We start from the raw sequence: 20,158 nt of genomic DNA, 5'->3' as shown, positions 1-20,158 counted from the left end.
TCAGAGAGTAGTGAAGTTGGAAGGGGCCTGTGAGGCCATCAAGTCCAACCCGCTGCTTGTTTCTCTTTCTTTTGATCACAAGCAAAGGAAGGCCGGCGGTCATATTTGGCCAATGGGTGCAACCAAGGATATGTGCATCCATGCTGATATGGAATTCTGGGAATCAGAGTCCAAAAAAAAAAGGGCAATATTTTCATGCTGTGAGATGAAATAATTCTATTTTGGGACCACGTATGTCTTTGTCTGTTTCCCCTTCAGTTGGAAATTTGGAGGGGAAACAACACACGCACATACAAAAAATTCATATCAGTTTTAAATGTGTTTCCTTCTTCCCAAATGATATTTGTACTTCCGTTTTTAGATGTATTTTTGTCTAGATAAAATATTAGCTTGTACATTGTGTGCATTTTGGTTCATTTTCTCATCCGAAAATTATATCACAATGTTTGGAGAAATAAAGAAAATTAAGGAACAACTGTAATGAGATCTTCTTGTAGATCCATTAGGTATAAATCATGTAATTTTCTTTTAAAAAGCAGATGCTTTTAAATTCTTAAGGATTTTCAGTAGCAACATTTGCTTGAGTGCCAGCACACACACACACATATCTATTATGAGAACCTCTATAGTGTCATTCTATCCATCATGCATCTGATCCTAGCTGAAGTGACATGAGGTGGAAGGAATCTCGACAGAGATTTTTAAGTTGCATTTTTGTTCACGCATAACGGAAGCATTGTTAAGAGTGATGCTTGTCTTCTTTCTGTCCCTTGCTTGCCACCCTTCAGCCACAGAAGCCACCTGAAAATCACCCCCAGGATTTTGCCAGTTTTCTGAAATGGGGAGTGGAAACTTCCATCCCGCCACACCCTTCTCGGGCTGTTACCCAAATGTGTTTCTGGATCTGGGTGCAATTTATTCACACTTGGAAATGTTTGTTGTTCTTATTGTCTTTAAACAGAGATATGTAGAAAATTCTAACATCATGGCCTGTTACAATGAACTCATCCAGCTGGAATTGGGAGAAGTGCAGGCACAATTTAAATTAAGGTAATTTTACCCCCACCCCCATCCCTCACCCGGTATCATTGGTGTGAAAGACACGACCCTTCGCCAGTGCAGACAAAAGTGATTCCACAGGAGACCTGTCCCTTAATAGTGTGTGTAGCGAATGGTGGGAGACTCAAAAACTCTTTGGAAAGTTTAGGGGGTCTGGAATACGGCGATCAGATTGCATTTATTTTCAGCATAGTTATAGCCTGTTAAATATTGCAAAATGTCAAGGTGGGTTCCAACAATTTTAAAAGCAGATGGCAATTAGAACCGTTGAAAACTAAGAATGCTGCCCTTGAACCAATCCACAATAATGTCAGGGAGAGGGAAAACACTCAGTGAGGGTGGGGGAATCGGATTTATCAAGGGAAAAAAAGGAGACACTTTCCCACCCAGAATTGCATTGATTCCGTGTAGCTCTCTTAACCACACAAAAAAAGGCACACACTTAATGTTAAAAACATCCTGAGCTCAGGAAATTGCAGCAAACCAGCAAACGGAAGAAATCTTTGCGGTCCTTTGGAACAACAACCAAAAAAAGCCCCATTTTTCTGCTTTCGGTAGTGCGTCTACGCTACATTATTTTAGTAGTTTGATCCAAGTTTAGCTGTCATGCGTCTTTGAATGGGCATCCTGGAATCTGAAGTTTGGTGGCAGACTGCTAGAGTTCAGGGGAGTTTTCAGGGAGAATTCTTAGCGCTATAACTCCCAGGAGTCTGTAAGGTGCAGCCACAACAGTTCAATTAGTAGCAGAGTGCTATAACAGTATACAGTAGAAAAATCCTTAAGTTATAGCAGGAGGGGAGTCACTCAGTTGCGACTTGTTAACTTTTCGGAGTGAGAAATTCTTCCAGTTTGCGGCAAGGTACTGAGAGGGGAGGGCGCTACAGCCAAAACAAGAACCCTCCATGCTGAACCTTTGTTTGCAGGTCCCAACGGCTCCTGTTCTTAAGAAAAAACAAACAATCCAGAAAGGTAAGGCACATCGTTCCTCCCATCTCATGAATCTCCTCCTTGTTTCCTTTTTATTTGCAGGGCTTGTAATTCAATATTTACAGCATTAGAGAAAAGCCAAGAAGCCATTGAGATTACAAGTGAAGACCATGTAATACAGGTTTGTTCTGCTTATTTTCATGAGCCTTAAATGTTGTTCGGTTGCTTTGTAAGCTTTAGTTCCAGTTCCGAGTCACTTGTTCATGACATGTATTTGTGTATTCTTGTTTGGGTTTGTTTGTCTGTTTACGTGCGCTGGAATCTGTTCTTCCTGGTTCATAGTTTCCTCTATAAACTTCTAGTAAGAGAAATGCTGAAGCGCTTTTTGATTTAAACGAGTGAATCCTGACTGCCAGAGCACTTGGATCCGTCAAGATAGTTATTTACTGCTTTTTGTATTTAGCCGAAGATTGAAAAGCTCAGCCAGCTTGGCCTGCTGCATGTCCCTGCATTTTATCCTTGCCTTTTATGCGGCCATCCCATGGCTGACTTGATCCAGGAATCTAGGATTTTATCTAGGTCCTGATAGCTTGGGTGGGTGGGTAGAGACACAGGTGAGTTGGCCTTCGGTCAACTGAAGTGCTGAATCGAAACCCCTCCCAACCTAAGGATGCTGGAAATTACTTCGTACCACCTTTACTTTGGCTCAACTTTGGGCCAGCCTAACGGCCATGTCCCTGAACCAGAGGATGCTTGCATTAAGCATAATTTGGCTCATTCGCCAACATCTCCCCTATCTTGTCCGCCTTTTGGTTCTTCCACCAGCAGATCTCTGCGATTAGTTGGCAGAAAAGGGGGGTCTGTCACCTCAATAGATAATCTAATCAACCCCCTAACAGCTGGCATGTCTTTTGAATCAGGTTTTCACTGAAAGGCTGCATCCTGAACGTGGATAATTCAGGCGTTCCAGCATCTGGCTGCAGAGCCAGAGGTTGGGAGTTTGATTTCTCCCATCCTGTGCCTCCTTGAGAGGACTTGAATTCCATGATCCGCAGAGGCTCTTCCTGCTCTGCAGCTCTAAGTCAGAGATGAGGGTTATCTCTGTTAAATTTAGTAGTGCTTCCTTCTGAGTGAATGTGGGAGGGATTGTATTTGAAAACAGTGGGTGGATGTTTTCTTCCTGGTTCTGTTGAGTCAGCACGAGGAATACATTCAGTAAGGTGTGCGTGCATGGACACACATGTTTCTAAAGTCACTGTTTTAGGAATAAAGCGGAGTAAGTGGTAGATCTTAGCTTTTCCACCTTCACTTGGGTTTCACTGGAGTGCCTCTTTTTTTTCCCTTCAAAATTCCACAGTACGTGAACCCTGCGTTTGAAGCAGTGATGGGCTATCAAAAAGGTGAATTAATAGGAAAGGAACTAACAGAAGTGCCTATAAATGAAAAAAAAGCAGATTTCCTTGACACTATTAATTCTTGCATCAAGATAGAAAAGGTAAACCTTTTTTAAAATTTTTTTCATATATTTTCCCATATTTTATGTCTGTTAAAGATTAACATTGAGCCAATGGTTGAATTCAGCTCAGTTACAAGGCTGAGCGAGGAAGCTTCTGTCAAACTGTGATTTTTCTGCCTAAGCCTACCTTGGAAAAATGCAGTGGGGGAACTGCTCTGGGATCACCAGCAGATGAGTAGAACACACAGGCTAGAAATAACGCAGAGCTTCTGCATCTTTCCTATTTCTGCCTAGAAGAATGTCTAAATTGCTGCTAATATTATTTTGCTTCTAAAGTTTATGAAGTTGCAAAACTGAGGTGTCTTGAGGGCCTGTGGCTTTGGTAAATATATATTCCCTGGCAATGGAGAGGAAGGAAAACTCTCCTTCGCATTTCTGCTCATGAGCTAATCCTGCCTAGAGTGGCCGGCGGATTGGCCCCTTGGCTGGTCAGTCCAGGCCATGGGACGCTGCCTTCTCCAGAATCAGTCTCTTGATCCATCTAGTTCTGTATTATCTGCTCTGACTGGCACCACCTCTCTTAATATTTCCAGCCTTCTTTGTAGAGCCCATGGATCTACAGAGAGAGGCACAGAAGCAAAACAGGAGCATGGCAGCCGCTAAATTGGGAAATCCTCCAAGGGCTTGTAACGTTCCAGCAGCTCAGCCAGCCATGATCTTAAACAAGCTGTCCTGCTGCTTCCGTCATGACTGGCTTCCCCATGCAAGGGGAAAGATCCCCCTGAAATCTTTTTGCAGCCAAATCTGTACCTGTGGTTTCTCCTCATGACTTGCTGTGGCTCTCATGGCAAAGAGCAGCACCATGAAGGGGCAAAAAAATCGTCACCCGAACCCTGGCCCGAAAGGGAGTGATGCCGTTGCCCCCTCGAAGGAGATGCGTATGTCACTGCATGCCTGTGCCCCCCCTCCCCGGTGTGAGTCAGGCGTGATGATGTAGGATGCCAAATTAACAAGCATCAGGACGCTGATGTGACCTTAGTTGAAGATGTTGCCATGAATCACAAGAGCGACTCATCTCTTGGGCGTTAATGCATGCAGGAGCCGATGGCAAAGAGGCACGACTCATGGTTTGTAGATCTGTCAAAGCCCTGATCTGGAAAGGAAATGCATTTGGTTAGCATTTGTATCTGGCCGTGAACATCAGCGCCACTGTGTTCCCAGGAGTGCGCTCAGATATGTGAGAGGCACAAAGGCTGAAATGACAGCGTTGGGGTTTTTTTGTGTGTGTGTGCCGAAACAGAAAACTTACATTGTCGTGTTTTTAAAATTGTTATTATTGGTTCTGGGTCCTTTCTATCATGTATGGCTCCAACTAGAACGCCTTCTTTGAACTGAAGTAGTGAGTGATAAGGATGATGGTGAGGATAGCAATATGTGTGCTGTCCCCTTTGATCTAGTGTAAAAATAAGTTACATTTCTTAAAAAAGGACAATCCCATATCCTAGCTGGCATTGTGCTACTTCACACACCGTAAGATACTTGGGCATAGCTTGTGAACTTACCTAAGGGGTATGTCGTTCATGCTGAAAATGCACAGGTCACAGAGCAAATAGCAGCAAATATATTTTATCTATCAACACCTCGGCTTCTTTGCTGTGTAACATGTTTCTGTGTCCACATAGCACATGTGTGCATGATCTCAAGCATAAATCACTGTGTTGTGGAAAAAACCCAAAGAAGGAATCTCTGATAAAACAGGCAGCCTCCAGAAAAGAAATAAATGGAAAACATCATGTTAGATATATGTTAAGAACTTGTGAAATGTGTGGGAATTTAGCCTTCAATTCAAAGAGGAGATGCTTTAAGGATAGCCGGCGCGCTGCTAATGTAGAATGTTGCTCTTCCTTGACATTGAATTTCATCTGCAGGAATGGCAAGGAACATATTATACCAAAAAGAAGAATGGAGAGAACATCCAGCAGAATGTGAAGATCATACCTGTGATTGGGCAGGGAGGGTAAGCCTGAAAATCGAAACATTGGCCTCCGTGTATGACCTTGTGTAGACTACATTGTCAGACAAACAAACTTGGTTATATTTATTTGAGTAGCTTGCAACCAAGTAAGAGTTCAGGAATACTGAAGATTTGAACCACTGAAAAACAAAATAGTCCTTATGACAAAAGCTTCTGCCTGAGAATCAGAATTTGGGGGAATGTTCTATTTTTGGACTGCAGCTTACCAACTCCCCAGGCCAACACATCTACAGGCCATGCTGGCTGAGGGGCTCTGGAAGTGGTCATCCAAACCAGTAATTCCAGCTAGAGCTGAAAAATGTGACTTAAAAAACACACAGCCCTATATTTTTGGGTTGCTGCTTTCACTGATACGGTGGGGTTTTCTTATCATACTCTCCAGATTCTGTTTTCTCACCTTTGGTACTCATCTCTTCCTAATCTCCAAATTCTTCTTGCCCATTATTCCCTAATCATGCATACCATACCATAACATAAATTAAATTAATAAAATGAGTGCATGACATTTTGTAATGTGTAGAGAGTCTGAATTGGAAATACATGACCTGTATATAGAATCATAGACTTGTAGAACAATGGGATTGGAAGGGGCCTCTAAGGCCATCAAGTCCAGCCCCCTGATCGATGCAGGAATTCAAATCAAAGCAGATCTGACGGAACGTTGTCCAGTTTTCCCTTGAATGCCTCCAGCTATCTCGGTTCTCCAGGTGCTAGTCTTTATGTTACCAAGACAGTCACATCCAAGCAGAAGAGGGAAGGATCAGCAAGCTGAATTGTAGAAGTATGGCAAATCTTTTGGGATAAAAGTGAGTGGGGACCCTAAGAGAGCCCAGCGAAGACTGGGTGTGCTCTCTGGGCACAGAATACTGAATTACTCTTGAGGAAGAAAAGCAAGAACTAGAAGGGAAGAGAAACAGAATAGGTTTCCCAGAATCCACACGAAAAAGCATCTTGCGCTGCAAAATTTTATTGCGGTCTACTTGGTTTTACTTAATTGCATTCTGCTAGACATCCATTTCCTTTGCTTCCCCACCTCCCCAGCCCCACAGAGCCCAAAGCCCTGTTAAAAAGCATTTGCATTTATATCCACTTGCAAGCTACTTATTTCCACGAGACAGAAAGAGGACTGGTTCTGGCTATATGCTGCATTTTTTTTTTGCTGAATCAGAATCCCTGCACCGTCGACAGCAGTCATCCCCTATCTCAGGCCAACTGTTTACCCAGATCTGTCTGGCTCTCCTTTGACCAGGGTTCAAACACTGAACCTTTTACCTGCAAAGCTCATTATTACCCTGAGCTCCTCAGAACCAAAGTTCAAACGGTGGACTTTTAGCATGCAAAGTGAGGATTGTACCCCGGTCCTGTGGGAGAGGTCAGCAGCGAGAGGCCTCACGGCAAGGGTGCATTGCAGGTTTATGAACAATCTGCAGACCAAGCCATAGAGCTGTGCAAGATCTCAAGAGCTAGTTTTTACGAGTGCGTCATAAAAGTAGCAAAGGTATTACGTGGGAAGATCGGCTTCCCAGTTCGACCTTTTTTTAGTTTGAAGGTTTTCACTTAAACTGGTGTGGTCTCACTGGCTGAAGCAGAAACATTTGTGAAGAAGAAAGGCCACTTAAAGGATTTTTATTGAAGATACAATACTGGTATTTTTTTTTAAACTTTTTGCTGTAGTGTTTTCTTCTGCAAAAAAGAAAACGATGCAAAGACAACGGGATTCAAAAGTCATCTTGTTACAGAGAGGCAGGCAGGCAGATGTTAAGTTTCACACCCATAGTTGCCACGTGTGTTCAAACCAACTTGTTGCCTGAGCCCAAAATCTCACCCTTGGCCATCCGGTTGAGGAGGAGGATGGACATTGTAGTGAAAGCACAACTGGCAAGGGCTGAGTTCCAGAAGGCCCCAGAAGTAATTCAGAGATTGCAAATAATTCATTAGAAATTATTATTCTAATTCTTTCAGCCACAATTTAAAAATGAATTATTTTAATCATTAAATGCCAATATATATATTAAAAGTAACAATGTCTTCCATTTATTTTGTTACTAACAGGGAATAAGTGATGTTTTTTTTTCTAAAATGTAGCATTAATAATGCATGAATAACCATTCTTGTAGAAAAAATAATTTTGTATATATTTCTCCTAAATGTTTAATTTCCTTTAACTGTTTAATATTAACATGTTGGTGTAAATGCTGTGCTTTCTAAATTCTGGTGCAATCCACTGGAAGAGTATGAACTTTTTAGCAGGGAAGGTAAGGTTTTATTTTAAAGAGTTAAGTCTGAGTTTAATTTTGAGTAGACAAAAGTATGTTATTATTCATTTCTTTTCCCCCCACAGAAAAATTAGACACTATGTGTCCCTTAGTAGACCTTGTAATGACATCAGTAAGGTAAGCAGAGAAAATGCCACAACTTTGCTAGAACTGGGAAAAAAATACTCCCAGTCTGCCTTTTGGTTGATTTTATATTTTTCTCTCCTTCGCAGGCCGAACGAATCTGCGACCGTGTTCAGGCTGAATCCCAAACAGGTAACACACACACTGCGAGTTTTGTTTTTGGAAAAAAAAAAAGGTTACAATTCTATTTTAGGCCTGTCGCCATCTCTTCATGTACAGCGTTTGACGTTGCGTCTCTATTATTAAAATGCCCTCAAGGGCCTTTTTGAAATAGGATATTCAAACTGGTTGAGAGACGTGACCAAAATTTTTATATCTTATTTCGTTTGATGCATGTCTGCCTGGAAAAAAGCAGAAAAGTGCATACAGTGTCACCTAAAACAAAATCAAAAGTGTACACACACACACACACACACACACACACACACACAAGAGTCACCAATACAAAAGTAAATGCAATTAAAACAGGAAAACAAGTTAAAAATGCAATGAAAACACCCCCCCCCCCCCCAGAAAGTGTGCACAAAAATACACAATCCTCTTTCTTCTTGACTCAAAGGCAGCAGTCACTGGGTTACAGGGATTTGGGCCCTAATGTTGGGCATGCTGGGGAAGACAGCAGTGATGGCTGGGCCACAGCATCTGCTCCCACCTGGGCTTCTTTGCTGCCAGTAATCTGGGTTCGTCCGGAGGGTGGGGCTGGCCTTTCGCTCCTCACGCCGTGCCGCCTCCTCTCCTGCAGCCCCTCTCCTAGTCAGGAAGTGGAGAAGACAGGAGTGGGGTTGGGCCGGCCTCCCCCACCGATGGTGCAGCCCAAGGAAAGCAATGGTATTTGCAACGCAAGGAAGGCTAAATAAATGCAGAACTGTCGGCCCCCGGGAAGGTGTGTTTCAGAACTGCCTGGAATCAGGCCAGCCTTGACTGTTGCGACGGGTCCGCAGGAGAAGGCAGTTTCAAGTTCACTACGATATGGTTTCCTAAATAGTCTAGGTTTCATGTGTGAATATTAATACAAATAGAATAAAATAAAATTCAAAATAATGTTCACACAGCCTTCTGCAGGCTAGTAACTCGCCTATGTGTTGAGCTTTGGATCACCCCCTCCCAACCAGTAATGGCTGCTGTTCTGTCTGGGGATGATGGAGATTGTAGTCTAGCCCATTTCAAGGGGCCAGGGTGGGAGAGCATGAGGTAGCGTATGGATACAATCAACCAGAAGGGCTCATTGATGAAAATGCAGTCTGTTGAGTGACAAAAAGTATGGTCCTTAGAACAAGGATGAGGGCCGGGTGGAGTAAAAACAGCTTCATCTGTTGACAGAATGTGATCAGAGATGTAGTTAAGAGAAGTTCTCGCGTCCAGAGGTTGCTCTCGACAAGGCTGTCTCACTTTCAGAATAGGAAGTCTTTCTCGTAAGAAAAAATATGTTAACTTCCCTGTCTCTGTAGATATCCAGAACTCCAGGCACAAAGATCGTAGGAAAGGCTCTTTGGACGTCCGATCAACCACTTCTCGGGGAAGTGATGGTACGTTGTTTCGTTGCTCTAAAAAAATTGTGTTTCAGGATCCAGTAGGCTCTTTAAGTTCTGCATTTCCTCCCTGTTCTCTTGATTCTTTAAACTGCAGATTACTATTGTGATGATTATTAAGGCCAGATTAGGATACGCACAGAGTACATCGGTTTTGTTCTTAGCATTAAGAGAAACTGGTGGTGTTTCATGTAGAGGGGCAGGCTGTAGACCTCAGTTGTGGCACCCTCCCCCTCTGAAATCATCTCCAGTGTACTGGCTCTCTTGGACAGGATTGTTTAAGAAGGCAGGTGAAGAGTTCGGGGTTCAGACTAAGGCAACATGCTGAGCACATATTTAGAAGGGGTGCTGAAAAAAAGTATGTGCTTTGCTTCACTTTTGTCTCTGGCATTTAGCATACTTTGCTCTGTGATTGGTCACTGGCAAGGTAAACGGGATTTATTTGCAAGTCAAATTGCGGAGGCAACATATTTCTGAGGAAATCATGTTGTAGGAGGAAAAAAAATCAGCTGATTGCAAGAAATCCACAGTCTCCTTCATGTCTAATGACACGAGATGTAGGTTGCATGATGGCAATTCAGATTAGTGCACATAATCTCTTTACTGGTTGAATTCCTTTTACTATTTAATTTTTTTTCTCCCTGGATAGGTAGTTCGCAAAGAAGGCATTCATCAATGGCTAGGATACATTCCATGACTATCGAAGCACCTATTACCAAGGTAAGATGGTTTGATTGGTCTTTCTTGCAGTTCAACCACTGTTGTTTTCTAAGAATTTTGATTCCGCCCCACCCCATTGTTAAACTATAGTTCTCCTTTGTTCTCACGAGCCTCCACAAGATAATGTCCCATTTGCTTTTTTCTGTAAGTCTCACAGTCTGTGAGCTAGTAAACAAAATGTTCTTTTTGGTTTAAACTAACCATAGTTTCCAACCACGTCCAAGTCTTGATTAGCCAGAGTATACAACTGGGAGGCAGCTGGGGTGGGGTACCCCAGAGATAGTCACTCTGATATTTTGAGGTGAAGCACTGTTCTTCTTCAGAGCACAAGCTGCACTTGGATGAACTTCTGTTTCAATGACCGAGCAAGTATTTTAAATTTCTGGTTCTTCTTTTAATGCCCACTGTTGCTCTAGAAAGTTCTCCTTCAAATGGAATATTTTCCAAGCGCTGTCCAGTAGCTTGGCTCTCTTTCTGATTGAAAATGTGGCCATACGAACCCTGGGCAGGATGCTACCCCCCCAAAATAGGTATTTTTCCTAGGTGTGCGTGTGGGGAGAGGAGAGGAGAAAGGCTAAAGATGTTCAGGTTTCCTTCTTTCTTCAACTTAGGTGATAAATATCATCAACGCAGCACAAGAAAGTAGCCCCATGCCAGTTGCTGAAGCTTTAGATCGAGTGCTTGAGATTCTGAGGACCACAGAGCTGTATTCTCCACAGCTTGGGACAAAAGATGAAGACCCCCATACCAGCGACCTTGTGGGAGGTTTGATGACAGTAAGTAGGAACCCGAGAGAACGCAAAAGTTGAAGGAAGAACCTCCAAGGTCTTTTCATCCATCCTGCTGCTAAAGGCAGGGATCTTGCATTAATGAAGCCTCTGCCAGATGACCAGCCAGGTTCAAGAGCTAAAGAAACACTCGCTTGTGAGAGTGAATTAGATTTCAGGCTGCCCACTTTTGATTCCGTAAAGGTGTCTTGAATAGTTTGTTTCACAGCTTTGTGTTGAAAGGAAATCTCACCTGGTTTTAGCTTTTGGTCTTCCCACACTCCAGACGAATTGATTTATTGTTCTTAAAATAGCTGTCAAATGCAGACATGGTACAGTTATTATTGCCTTTTGCTTTACTTTATCATGACCTTAACACAGGAGTTCTGCAACAGCTTAAGGGTTGTTTTGGGTAAAACCAGAAGACTCTCTTAAGTCACGGCTTCTGTGCCCACGGTGGCCAAGCCAACCAGGTATTGATGGAAGCTCACGAGCAGGATGAGCGGGTGAGAACACAACCCATTTATAGGCATGATCTGTTGCACGCTGAGTCACCCAATACAGTATGTAGCAGATAACGAGTACAGAGATTTCTTAATTGACTGTCTTTTGCCTAACTGTGCAACAGGGTTGGCCAATATATTCGTTGTCCGTTCACCTGATAAATTGTCATCTTGAGCCTGTGCCGTTAAGCCACAGAATGCTCTCTGAATTCAGTGTCTTGCTTTTTCTGCAGAAAGTCATCCTTCTTTTAAATAAGGCGTTTCCAGGATTCCTGTCTTGAATGGGAAATCTGTTTACGTTTTTGTCCCCCCACCCACCCACCCACATTCATGGTCTGCCTCTCCCTTGAGGCCCATAGCATAAAACGCAACTAAACAACAGTTCAGTCAGTCAAAACAAGTCAAGCTTGTCTCCAGCCGTTAAAATCAGGATCATTTATGGTCGAAGAAAAATGCTCTCTAAAACCGTGGGGTGTTTTCACTTGCCGAATTTTAAATAAGTGAAACAAAGTATTCGCCAAGTTTGCTTGGCCAAGAGACCAGATATCTGGAATGCTGTGACTTAAATTAGAGGGACAGAATGAAACATCTGAAGGGCACATCTGCAAGGAACCAGACCAAAAAGTGTGCCTTAGACCTTGAAGCAACCTAGTATCGCTGATACTTCCTCATGGAGTTTTAAATAGATGAGAGAGGGTGTGTGAGAGAGGGACAGGTAGGAGGTGGCACTCCATCAATAACCAGTTGCTAGATCGTTTGAAGCCTTATTGAGTCCCCCCAGCCCATTGAATGGTATCCACAAACCAAATGATGACTATTTCGCCTCTTGCAGGACCAGTGAATCATGGGCTATTAAGCCAGAAAAGTTGGCGTTATGCATTCTGGTTAAGGTTCTGAACAGCTGTTTCTGCTATACATTTGGAACAGTCAGGACAATGATGATGATATTTATTTGCACATCTATTTCTTTTCTTTCTATCCTGCCCTTTCTCTTAAACATTCAGGGCAGCTAACAAATATAAAACACATCTCATTAAAATAAAAGGGGTGAGCCATGTGGCCATTTCAAAATATAAAATGCATATCTTGGTTATGGCCTGCTTCTTATTTCTGTCCTTTCTTGCTTAGGATGGCCTACGGAGATTATCAGGGAATGAATATATATTGTCAGCGAAACGTAAGTATACCTTTTCTTTAGCTGCAGTAGGAGGCAGTGGCTTTCTCCTGCTTACAGCTGGATGTAGCTGAACCCCAAAGATTTTTCTTCCAAAGGGATCTGTATAATTTCATATAATTACTGCAACATGTAGCAACGAAGAAGCTGTCATACAGATGATCGGCTTATTACAAAGGACCTACTGTTGCTGATGTGTGATTTAAAAATAAGTGCTGTGCAGGGATTCACAGATGATAGCTCTGCCTGCAAATGCAGAGATCAAACAGATGTGATACAATGGGGAGGGGAATAAAAATGCAGGTACAACTGTTTGGCATTCAGAAATCTTTGCAGGCGCCTTTGAACTGGATGCCTGCACCTCCATCTTACAGTACTTACAGTTTTTTTGGTTTTGTTTTTTTTTAAGCAGCTTTTCCAGCTGCACAAATGCCTTGTCAGTCCACCCCACCACCAGAAAAGCCAAATGCACATCTCCAGGCTGAGTGAGGGCTGGCTTTCATGCCCATGGTGCTGCTCTCAAAGGGTGGCTGCAGACTTTCAGTATTGATTCGGATAAGAAGAGAAGATTCCAGCCTCAAACAGAAAGAGAGAGAGAGAAGTCCTTCTGATATGATAATTTAGGCAGCTTGATTTAAGGATGGAAACCAAGCCTTTTGTAATCCTTACATAAATTGCGTTATGTAACACACCCTTGTTGTTTTAAGTTCTTGATAAACATGGGGACATAACTGTCTCTAGTTTTTACTCTATTCATCCAACTGCACAATCTTTTTTTTTTTTTAATTTTTTTCATTTTTATTTTTTATAAGGGATAACAAAAAGGAAAAGGGAATTGGGATTGATGAGGAAGAGGGGAGACAATAACATACTTTCATCCATTCTGTACCTATTGCCATATCAAGATTTTAAATTATTCTATTTACTCTTTTCTGCCTTCTAGATTCAGTTCTCCTTTCAATATGTACTGTTCACAAGCTGCCTGTTGATTCTGTCCACTTGTTAAATAGATCCCATCTTTCTGTTGCCTTTTGCAAGGGATAGTCCTTCATAACTTCTGATAAAATGTCCATTTCGGCTATTTCCCATATCTTTTCAATAAGATCTTCTTGTTTCGGTACCGTTGATCTTTTCCAATTTTTAGCATATAAAATTCTAGCTGCCGTAACTATGTATATAACTATATAATTCTTTGACTTATCTATATTTTCAGGTATCATACTCAATAAAAACAGTTCTGGGGTTAATGGCACTTTACAGAGCAATATTTGTTCCAACATTACATGTACTCTTTTCCAATATTGTTTCGCTACTCCACATGACCACCACATATGATAATAGCTTCCCACTTGTGATTCACATTTCCAACACTTATTTGATACATCTGTATACATCTTTGACAATTTTTCTGGGGTCATGTGCCATCTATAAAACATCTTATATATATTCTCTTTAAAGTTCACCGATCTTGTAAGCTTTATATTATTTTGCCATATTTTCAGCCATTGATCAATATCAATGTTATGCCCTATATTTTGCAACTGCACAATCTTTTTTGAACTGCACATTTTGTGGCCGTGCTAAAAAAAACCACACACCACAAACCGACACATACACACCCTTGAGTCTCTGGATGGGTCCACAGTATCTCTTCCTTTGATTTGATAGTTCCATATTCATCCTATCATTCTTTCCTCGGACACTTGAGCATCCTTTCTACCAGCTGCTTTTTATTCTGATGAATAAAGGCTAGGTTTGCTTTCCTGAGATATTCCTTCTTTCTGGAAAGGAAGGAAGGGCGACTCCCTCGCCCGCCTGGTTCCCCTGGATGGTGGCAAAGGCCAATGGGTGAGTTCTGATCCTTCTCCTTATTTCTATTGACATCTTACAGAAACACATCAGGCTCCAGGTAGTTTAATCTCACCCATCTCCCTTAACGATATACCACCGAGGATAGCACAAGCCATGGAGAACGAGGAATACTGGGACTTCAACATCTTTGAACTGGAAGCAGCAACCCACAAAAGGTTTGTTGGCACCCATGTTCCCCGGTTCCTCCCCCCCCCCAAAAAATCCAAGATAAACAGAAGCTGAGAAGCACTGTATTCATTCTGCGTGGAAGATATCAGTCTGCTTGTGTTACTGACCACAAAGAGGCAACCTGCAACAACTATAAAACACTTATCCACTCATCAGGGCCTCATGATCTGTATAGCACTGTTGGAGGGCTCTGTGGTTTAGGTCTCTGGCTGTGGAGCCAGAGGACGGGAGTTCGATTCCCCCACTGTGTGCCTCCTGGACAGGGGCTGGACTCCGTGACCTACGGGGTCCCTTCCAGCTCTGCCGTTCTACGATTATTGTTTCCAGGAGATTAAAGGGCTCATAACCCTATGTGTCCCAATGCAAATCAGCAAGGGTCTGTATGTTATGCTCGCCACACAGCTCCATCTCATTCGTGTGTTGTTATTTCTTATAATTCCCGATCCCTCTCCAGGCCTTTAGTTTATCTCGGTCTCAAAATGTTTGCCCGCTTCCGGATCTGTGAGTTCCTCGGTTGCTCGGAGTCAACGCTGCGGTCGTGGCTGCAAGTCATCGAAGCCAATTATCACTCCTCCAATTCGTATCATAACTCGACCCACTCGGCCGACGTCCTGCATGCCACAGCCTATTTCCTTTCCAAGGAGAGAGTAAAGGTCAGTGACCCCTTTGCGGGAGAGACCCAGCAGGAAAGGGGCATCGAGGGAAATGCCTTAACATGGGGTCAAACGGTTGGTCTGCCTAGCCCAGGGTGGCCTGTTTTTTTGCAGACTTGCAGGTATGCCAGGTTTTGACCCAGCTGGCCATGCTCCTTTCCAAATGATTCCATGGCATCCTTACTTCCCTGGCCCTGTCTTTTTTTAATTTTTAATTTTTTGCATCTCCCACTGTACCAGCCAGCCAGGATTTCCACTCCTGCTACCTCATTAGGTTGTCTTTGTTGTTGTTTTTTCAGTTTAAAACATGATTGTATGTCTGTAGACCTTGGGGTTTATGCCCAAGCCTGCTGATACATCTCTCTTGTGTAAAAAAAATTCTGGGTCGGGTAATACCTTCTTTAGATCCCTTAAAAAAAAGTTATAAGCAAGACAAGCTCTTTAGGGAATGGGGAACCCCAGAACATCTGTTGAGCTGGCAGCTGAACCACCCATTTGTGCTCATGCTGTAAAATTTATTTTATTGAGAATGAAAGAGAGGAGGGGATTCTGCACCCTAAATGTTAGGCATGCCCTTCAATGCTTCGACCTGAAGGGCTATTTGGGAGTGTGTGTGTGGGGATTCTTTTAATGATTCCCCTTGGTTGACTCCTTCCCCTTCTTTCTTCTCAGGAAAGTTTGGATCCTATTGATGAAGTTGCTGCTCTAATCGCAGCCACAGTTCATGACGTGGATCACCCGGGTCGAACCAACTCCTTCCTATGCAATGCAGGGAGCGAGCTTGCCATTTTGTATAACGACACCGCTGTGTTGGAGAGCCACCATGCCGCTCTGGCTTTTCAGATCACCACGCGGGACGACAAATGCAACATTTTTAAAAACATGGAGCGGTGAGTTTCTCTAAAGGGCAGTATGGGAGATGTGCAAGTTGAAAGTCTCTTGGGTGTTTTCAGGTGACACGGTTATGATTAAGGTCATAGCTCTGGTTATAATTGTGGTGATGATAATGATTATTTAAAATACTTGGGAAATTAACAGGGGGGAATGGCGCTGGAGAAAGAGATATAATTTCTGGATCATAATTTATGGACCATCTAGTTTTCTGGGCTGACAGGTACATTTAGCACATTGGCGTGATGCGGTCCTCCCATAAAACAGTGGTAGAGTAGAGCTGGTTCGTACACAAAGGCTGCCATTATTAACCACTTCCTATTGCAAAACACCAGGTATTTTTCTTTCTTTGAGAAAACAGATTATTAAAATAAAAACAACTTCCTCACAATAGCGAGGTAAGGTCTCAGTTCCACAATGCAAGAGATGCAGGAACTGTTTTTATGTTCTCTGCCTGGACCGAAGGGAAAACACGTTACCTCTAGTCTTTTTCTGAAAGCCATACCCTTATTTCGGCTTAGACCCACTTCTGGCTGGGTTGACCATGATAGCTCCCTATAGCTCCCTGAATATAGTGGCTTGCTGTGACCACTTTCCATTGTTATCCATAAAGGTTCCTGGTGAGTCAGGGGCACATTTGCCTACTGAAGGACACTAAGAATTTATTGGACTATGAAGGTGATGATCAAAGAAGCACTGCGGCGAATGAGTAAAGTCCAAGATATTGTAAAACATATACAATGCAGAATGCTGGAGTTCTAGAGTCATGTAAAGAGGAACAGAAAGCTCAGATTGTAACAGCTGATTGTTTGTTGCATAAATGGAAAAAGAAGGAAGAAGAAGAAATTCCTGCCTGAAAAACCTGAAGGGCTGGTTTTTATGGACATGATGGTTCAGTGTTGTCACCTCTAGAGTCAACATAGCTATGATGGTGTCCAGTCTGTGGCAGTACGGAGGAGATGTAGGTGTTATAGACACACTGCTGGTGTTGGGGGTTGATTCATGTCCTCGAAACGACGGCACTTGCTTGAAAAATGAAGAGGGGTGCCTTAAAAATTGGAGATCTCCCCCATTTGTTTAACAGGAAGGCCAGTCCTGGAGTGACTTCTTCTGTGTGTTTTGCCCGCTCCCCTTTTCTTTATGCAGGAACGAGTATCGGACCCTTCGTCAAGCCATTATTGACATGGTCCTGGCCACCGAAATGACCAAGCATTTTGAGCACGTCAACAAGTTCGTCAACAGCATCAACAAGCCGTTGGCTGCCCTTGAAGAGAATGGGGTAAGAGAGCCTTCCAAGAAGTGGAGGGTCATAAAAGTTGTGGTTAGACGTTTATCTGGGGGTCTGAATGGTTTGGGCCAGAGGATCTTGATCAGGAGAAGAATACATTTTGGGAGAAGGGTTTTCATTGTTTGGTAACAGCTCTTCCACATTTGGACCTATTTCTTGAACTTTCAGCAGGGAGATCTGGGTTCATGTCACTGATTGGACACTAAATTTATTGGGGCTTTAAAATGATTAAACTTAAAACGGTTATATTTTGGGCCTTTCACTAGAAAAGACAGTACTAGTAGGGCTGTAATTAAAAAAGGAAGACCGAACATACACGAGACAGACTCAGTTAAAGGAATCCACTGTCTAGTTTTGCAGGACTGGAGAGGGCTGTTCACGGTAGGACCCTTGGAGGTCATTAATTCATAGGGTCACCAGAAGTTGGAAGTGAGGTGGCAGGAGATCACAACTACGAATATTCAAAGATCATGGCACACACTACAGGCAATAAAGCAACTGTAGAAAAAAAAATTAACAGTAAAATAACAATTCACAACTGTTTGAAGCAAATCAAAATGATATAAAACTGTATACGCTGTAAATGCTAAAACAGAAATCTAAAAACTGAGTAAGCTACTGTACTTCTCTTGCTGTGCATCTTGTCTTAAAGATTTATGGGCATTTATGGCCCATCTTTGCATCTCTCTCGCATGGCGAATTCCTCTACGCATCGATTCATCTGCCCTTCCCCAAAGCAGCCGAGGGAACCCTTTTAAACTTCTGGAGGTTTGTGAGGACTGAGGTTTGGCTTCTGCTAACAAGGGTCCCGCCAGTTTCTCTTTGGTTTTGTTGTGGTTTGACAATTTAAGAGCCCTTTCTCTTCTTTGGATTGGAAATGGATGGGTTGTGCTGAAGGACTCACACACACACACACACAGCCGGGACTGAGGTTTCAGGTTCTCTGCACGACCCTCGAGCATGTTGTTTACTTTTGCAAAGCAGAGTGAGAGGATTGCTTTCTCCAAGCCTGTGCAGGAGGTGGCTGGTTTTGCGTCTTTTTACAAAGGCCTTTCTTTGAGACACCCCTGAGATCTTCCCATTTATTTAGTATAATTTTGGATCAGGCCCAAGTATTCTGAAGCCAAGGAAACAAGAGCTGAAGCACCAGATCCGTTTGGTCGTCCCAGCAGTTGGTCCTTGGTGAACAATAGGGACTCCTTTGAGGCAACCATTTGGAAATATGATCAAATGGTGATGCTGAGCAAAAGGGTGGAATTTGGACTCCAGACTGACTGTCTGGGTTCTGCCGTACAGGATCAAAGCTTTTTTTTCCCTTTTCTTTTTCGCAATGGTTTAATTAAACAAGAGCAGCTGCCTCCACTACTCATTAGTGCCATTTGAAATTACACTTTGCCTGTTTAAGCATGCATGGGAAACAGTGGAGAGAGAGAGAGAAAAAAAAAATATCCATTCTTTAACTATTCCAATTCATGGTTTTAAAATGTGTAGTATTTAATACACAAACTGCCGGCTTCTAACAATCATCAGTTAAAATGTTTACATCAGAAAAGGTATTGTGGAAACTTAGAGAAATGTCCCTAATGGCATACGCGGTATCTCCTTGTCTCTATTCCATTTGATCTTCATATATATATATGATGCCTTCTGGTTTTTCGAAGTCCATAGAAAGCAGCTGTGACAGTCATATATTTGCACGCACGCATGCGTACACATACATACACACACACAACACAAACCTACCTACCTACCTACCTACCTACCTACCTACCTACCTACCTACCTACCTACCTACCTACCTACCTACCTACCTACCTACCTACCTACCTAAGCCAGGACACTATGTGGGAAAGATTCGAGTCCAGTACCCTGCAGGTTTCTCAGGGGTCGGCCCTCTCACACACCTGGATTGCGGAATGCTGTCCACCTGGAAACTTGAGTGCTGACATGGCCCTTTGCTTTGGTACCAAACTGAAACTTGGCAATTCATTGCAACCTACTGCTGGATAGCTCCGTGGTTTAGGTCTCTGGCTGCAGAGCCAGAGGTTGGGAGTTCGATTCCCCCACTGGGCCTCCTTGACAGAGGTTAGACTTGATGATCCCATGGGGTCCCTTCCAGCTTTGCACTCCTAAGGTTGTTATTATCTGCAACTTTGTGGGATCTCTTGGTCTCCCAATTTCCTGTATTCTGTTTTCTTTGAAGGGTTAAACTGTTCCAAACTATTTCGAAGTAGGTTTGGCCTCTCTTCATACTCCTTTAGAATCACTTGGTGGATGGTGCATTTTAGCAGTTCCTGCGTAGATGAAAGACGATGGCAATTCACATTTGCAAACTTTTAATTTTCTCTGAAAAGGGTGGCAATGGAGATGGCGATTCCATGAAAAACGTTCTCACGTCCCCTGAAAACAGAATCCTGATCAAACGGATGCTGATCAAGTGCGCTGACGTGTCCAACCCATGCCGGCCTCTGGATCAGTGCATCGAGTGGGCGGGTCGCATCTCCGAGGAATACTTTGCCCAGGTGGGTGAGAGGCAGCTGGCAGGTGTTGTTTCATCCAAATGATGATGTGATCAAGGCTGGGGGGGGGGCAGGAGGGGGGCCTCAGCTTTTTGAAGAATGCTTCTGGTGATAACTTGTTAGCTGGCAGCCCAGCTGATGAGCCTATAAATAAAGCAGATGAACAGTAAGAGATAGAATGACAGTGAAATTGTTTTC

General features: G+C 43.0%; 1 protein-coding gene across 3 annotated transcripts in view; it reads left to right on the top strand.

Annotated features, from left to right (window-relative positions):
* PDE8A (phosphodiesterase 8A) overlaps window positions 1-20,158 on the top strand; it is a 99,021-nt gene that overhangs the window by 75,137 nt on the left and 3,726 nt on the right. For all 3 annotated transcript variants that reach the window (XM_072981604.2, XM_072981603.2, XM_072981605.2), the window contains exons 6-20: window positions 962-1,050; window positions 2,089-2,167; window positions 3,344-3,481; window positions 5,371-5,459; window positions 7,819-7,870; window positions 7,966-8,008; window positions 9,325-9,402; window positions 10,055-10,125; window positions 10,737-10,901; window positions 12,524-12,572; window positions 14,461-14,596; window positions 15,064-15,262; window positions 15,935-16,152; window positions 17,300-17,432; window positions 19,796-19,963. In XM_072981604.2, coding sequence (XP_072837705.2) covers window positions 962-1,050; window positions 2,089-2,167; window positions 3,344-3,481; window positions 5,371-5,459; window positions 7,819-7,870; window positions 7,966-8,008; window positions 9,325-9,402; window positions 10,055-10,125; window positions 10,737-10,901; window positions 12,524-12,572; window positions 14,461-14,596; window positions 15,064-15,262; window positions 15,935-16,152; window positions 17,300-17,432; window positions 19,796-19,963 — 1,707 coding nt within the window. The remainder of the gene's footprint in view (window positions 1-961; window positions 1,051-2,088; window positions 2,168-3,343; window positions 3,482-5,370; window positions 5,460-7,818; window positions 7,871-7,965; window positions 8,009-9,324; window positions 9,403-10,054; window positions 10,126-10,736; window positions 10,902-12,523; window positions 12,573-14,460; window positions 14,597-15,063; window positions 15,263-15,934; window positions 16,153-17,299; window positions 17,433-19,795; window positions 19,964-20,158) is intronic.

Source organism: Pogona vitticeps, chromosome 12 (assembly GCF_051106095.1).
Source record: "Pogona vitticeps strain Pit_001003342236 chromosome 12, PviZW2.1, whole genome shotgun sequence".
In the NCBI taxonomy this organism is placed as follows: Eukaryota; Metazoa; Chordata; class Lepidosauria; order Squamata; family Agamidae; genus Pogona; species Pogona vitticeps.
This window is presented reverse-complemented; position numbering and strand designations above follow the sequence as displayed.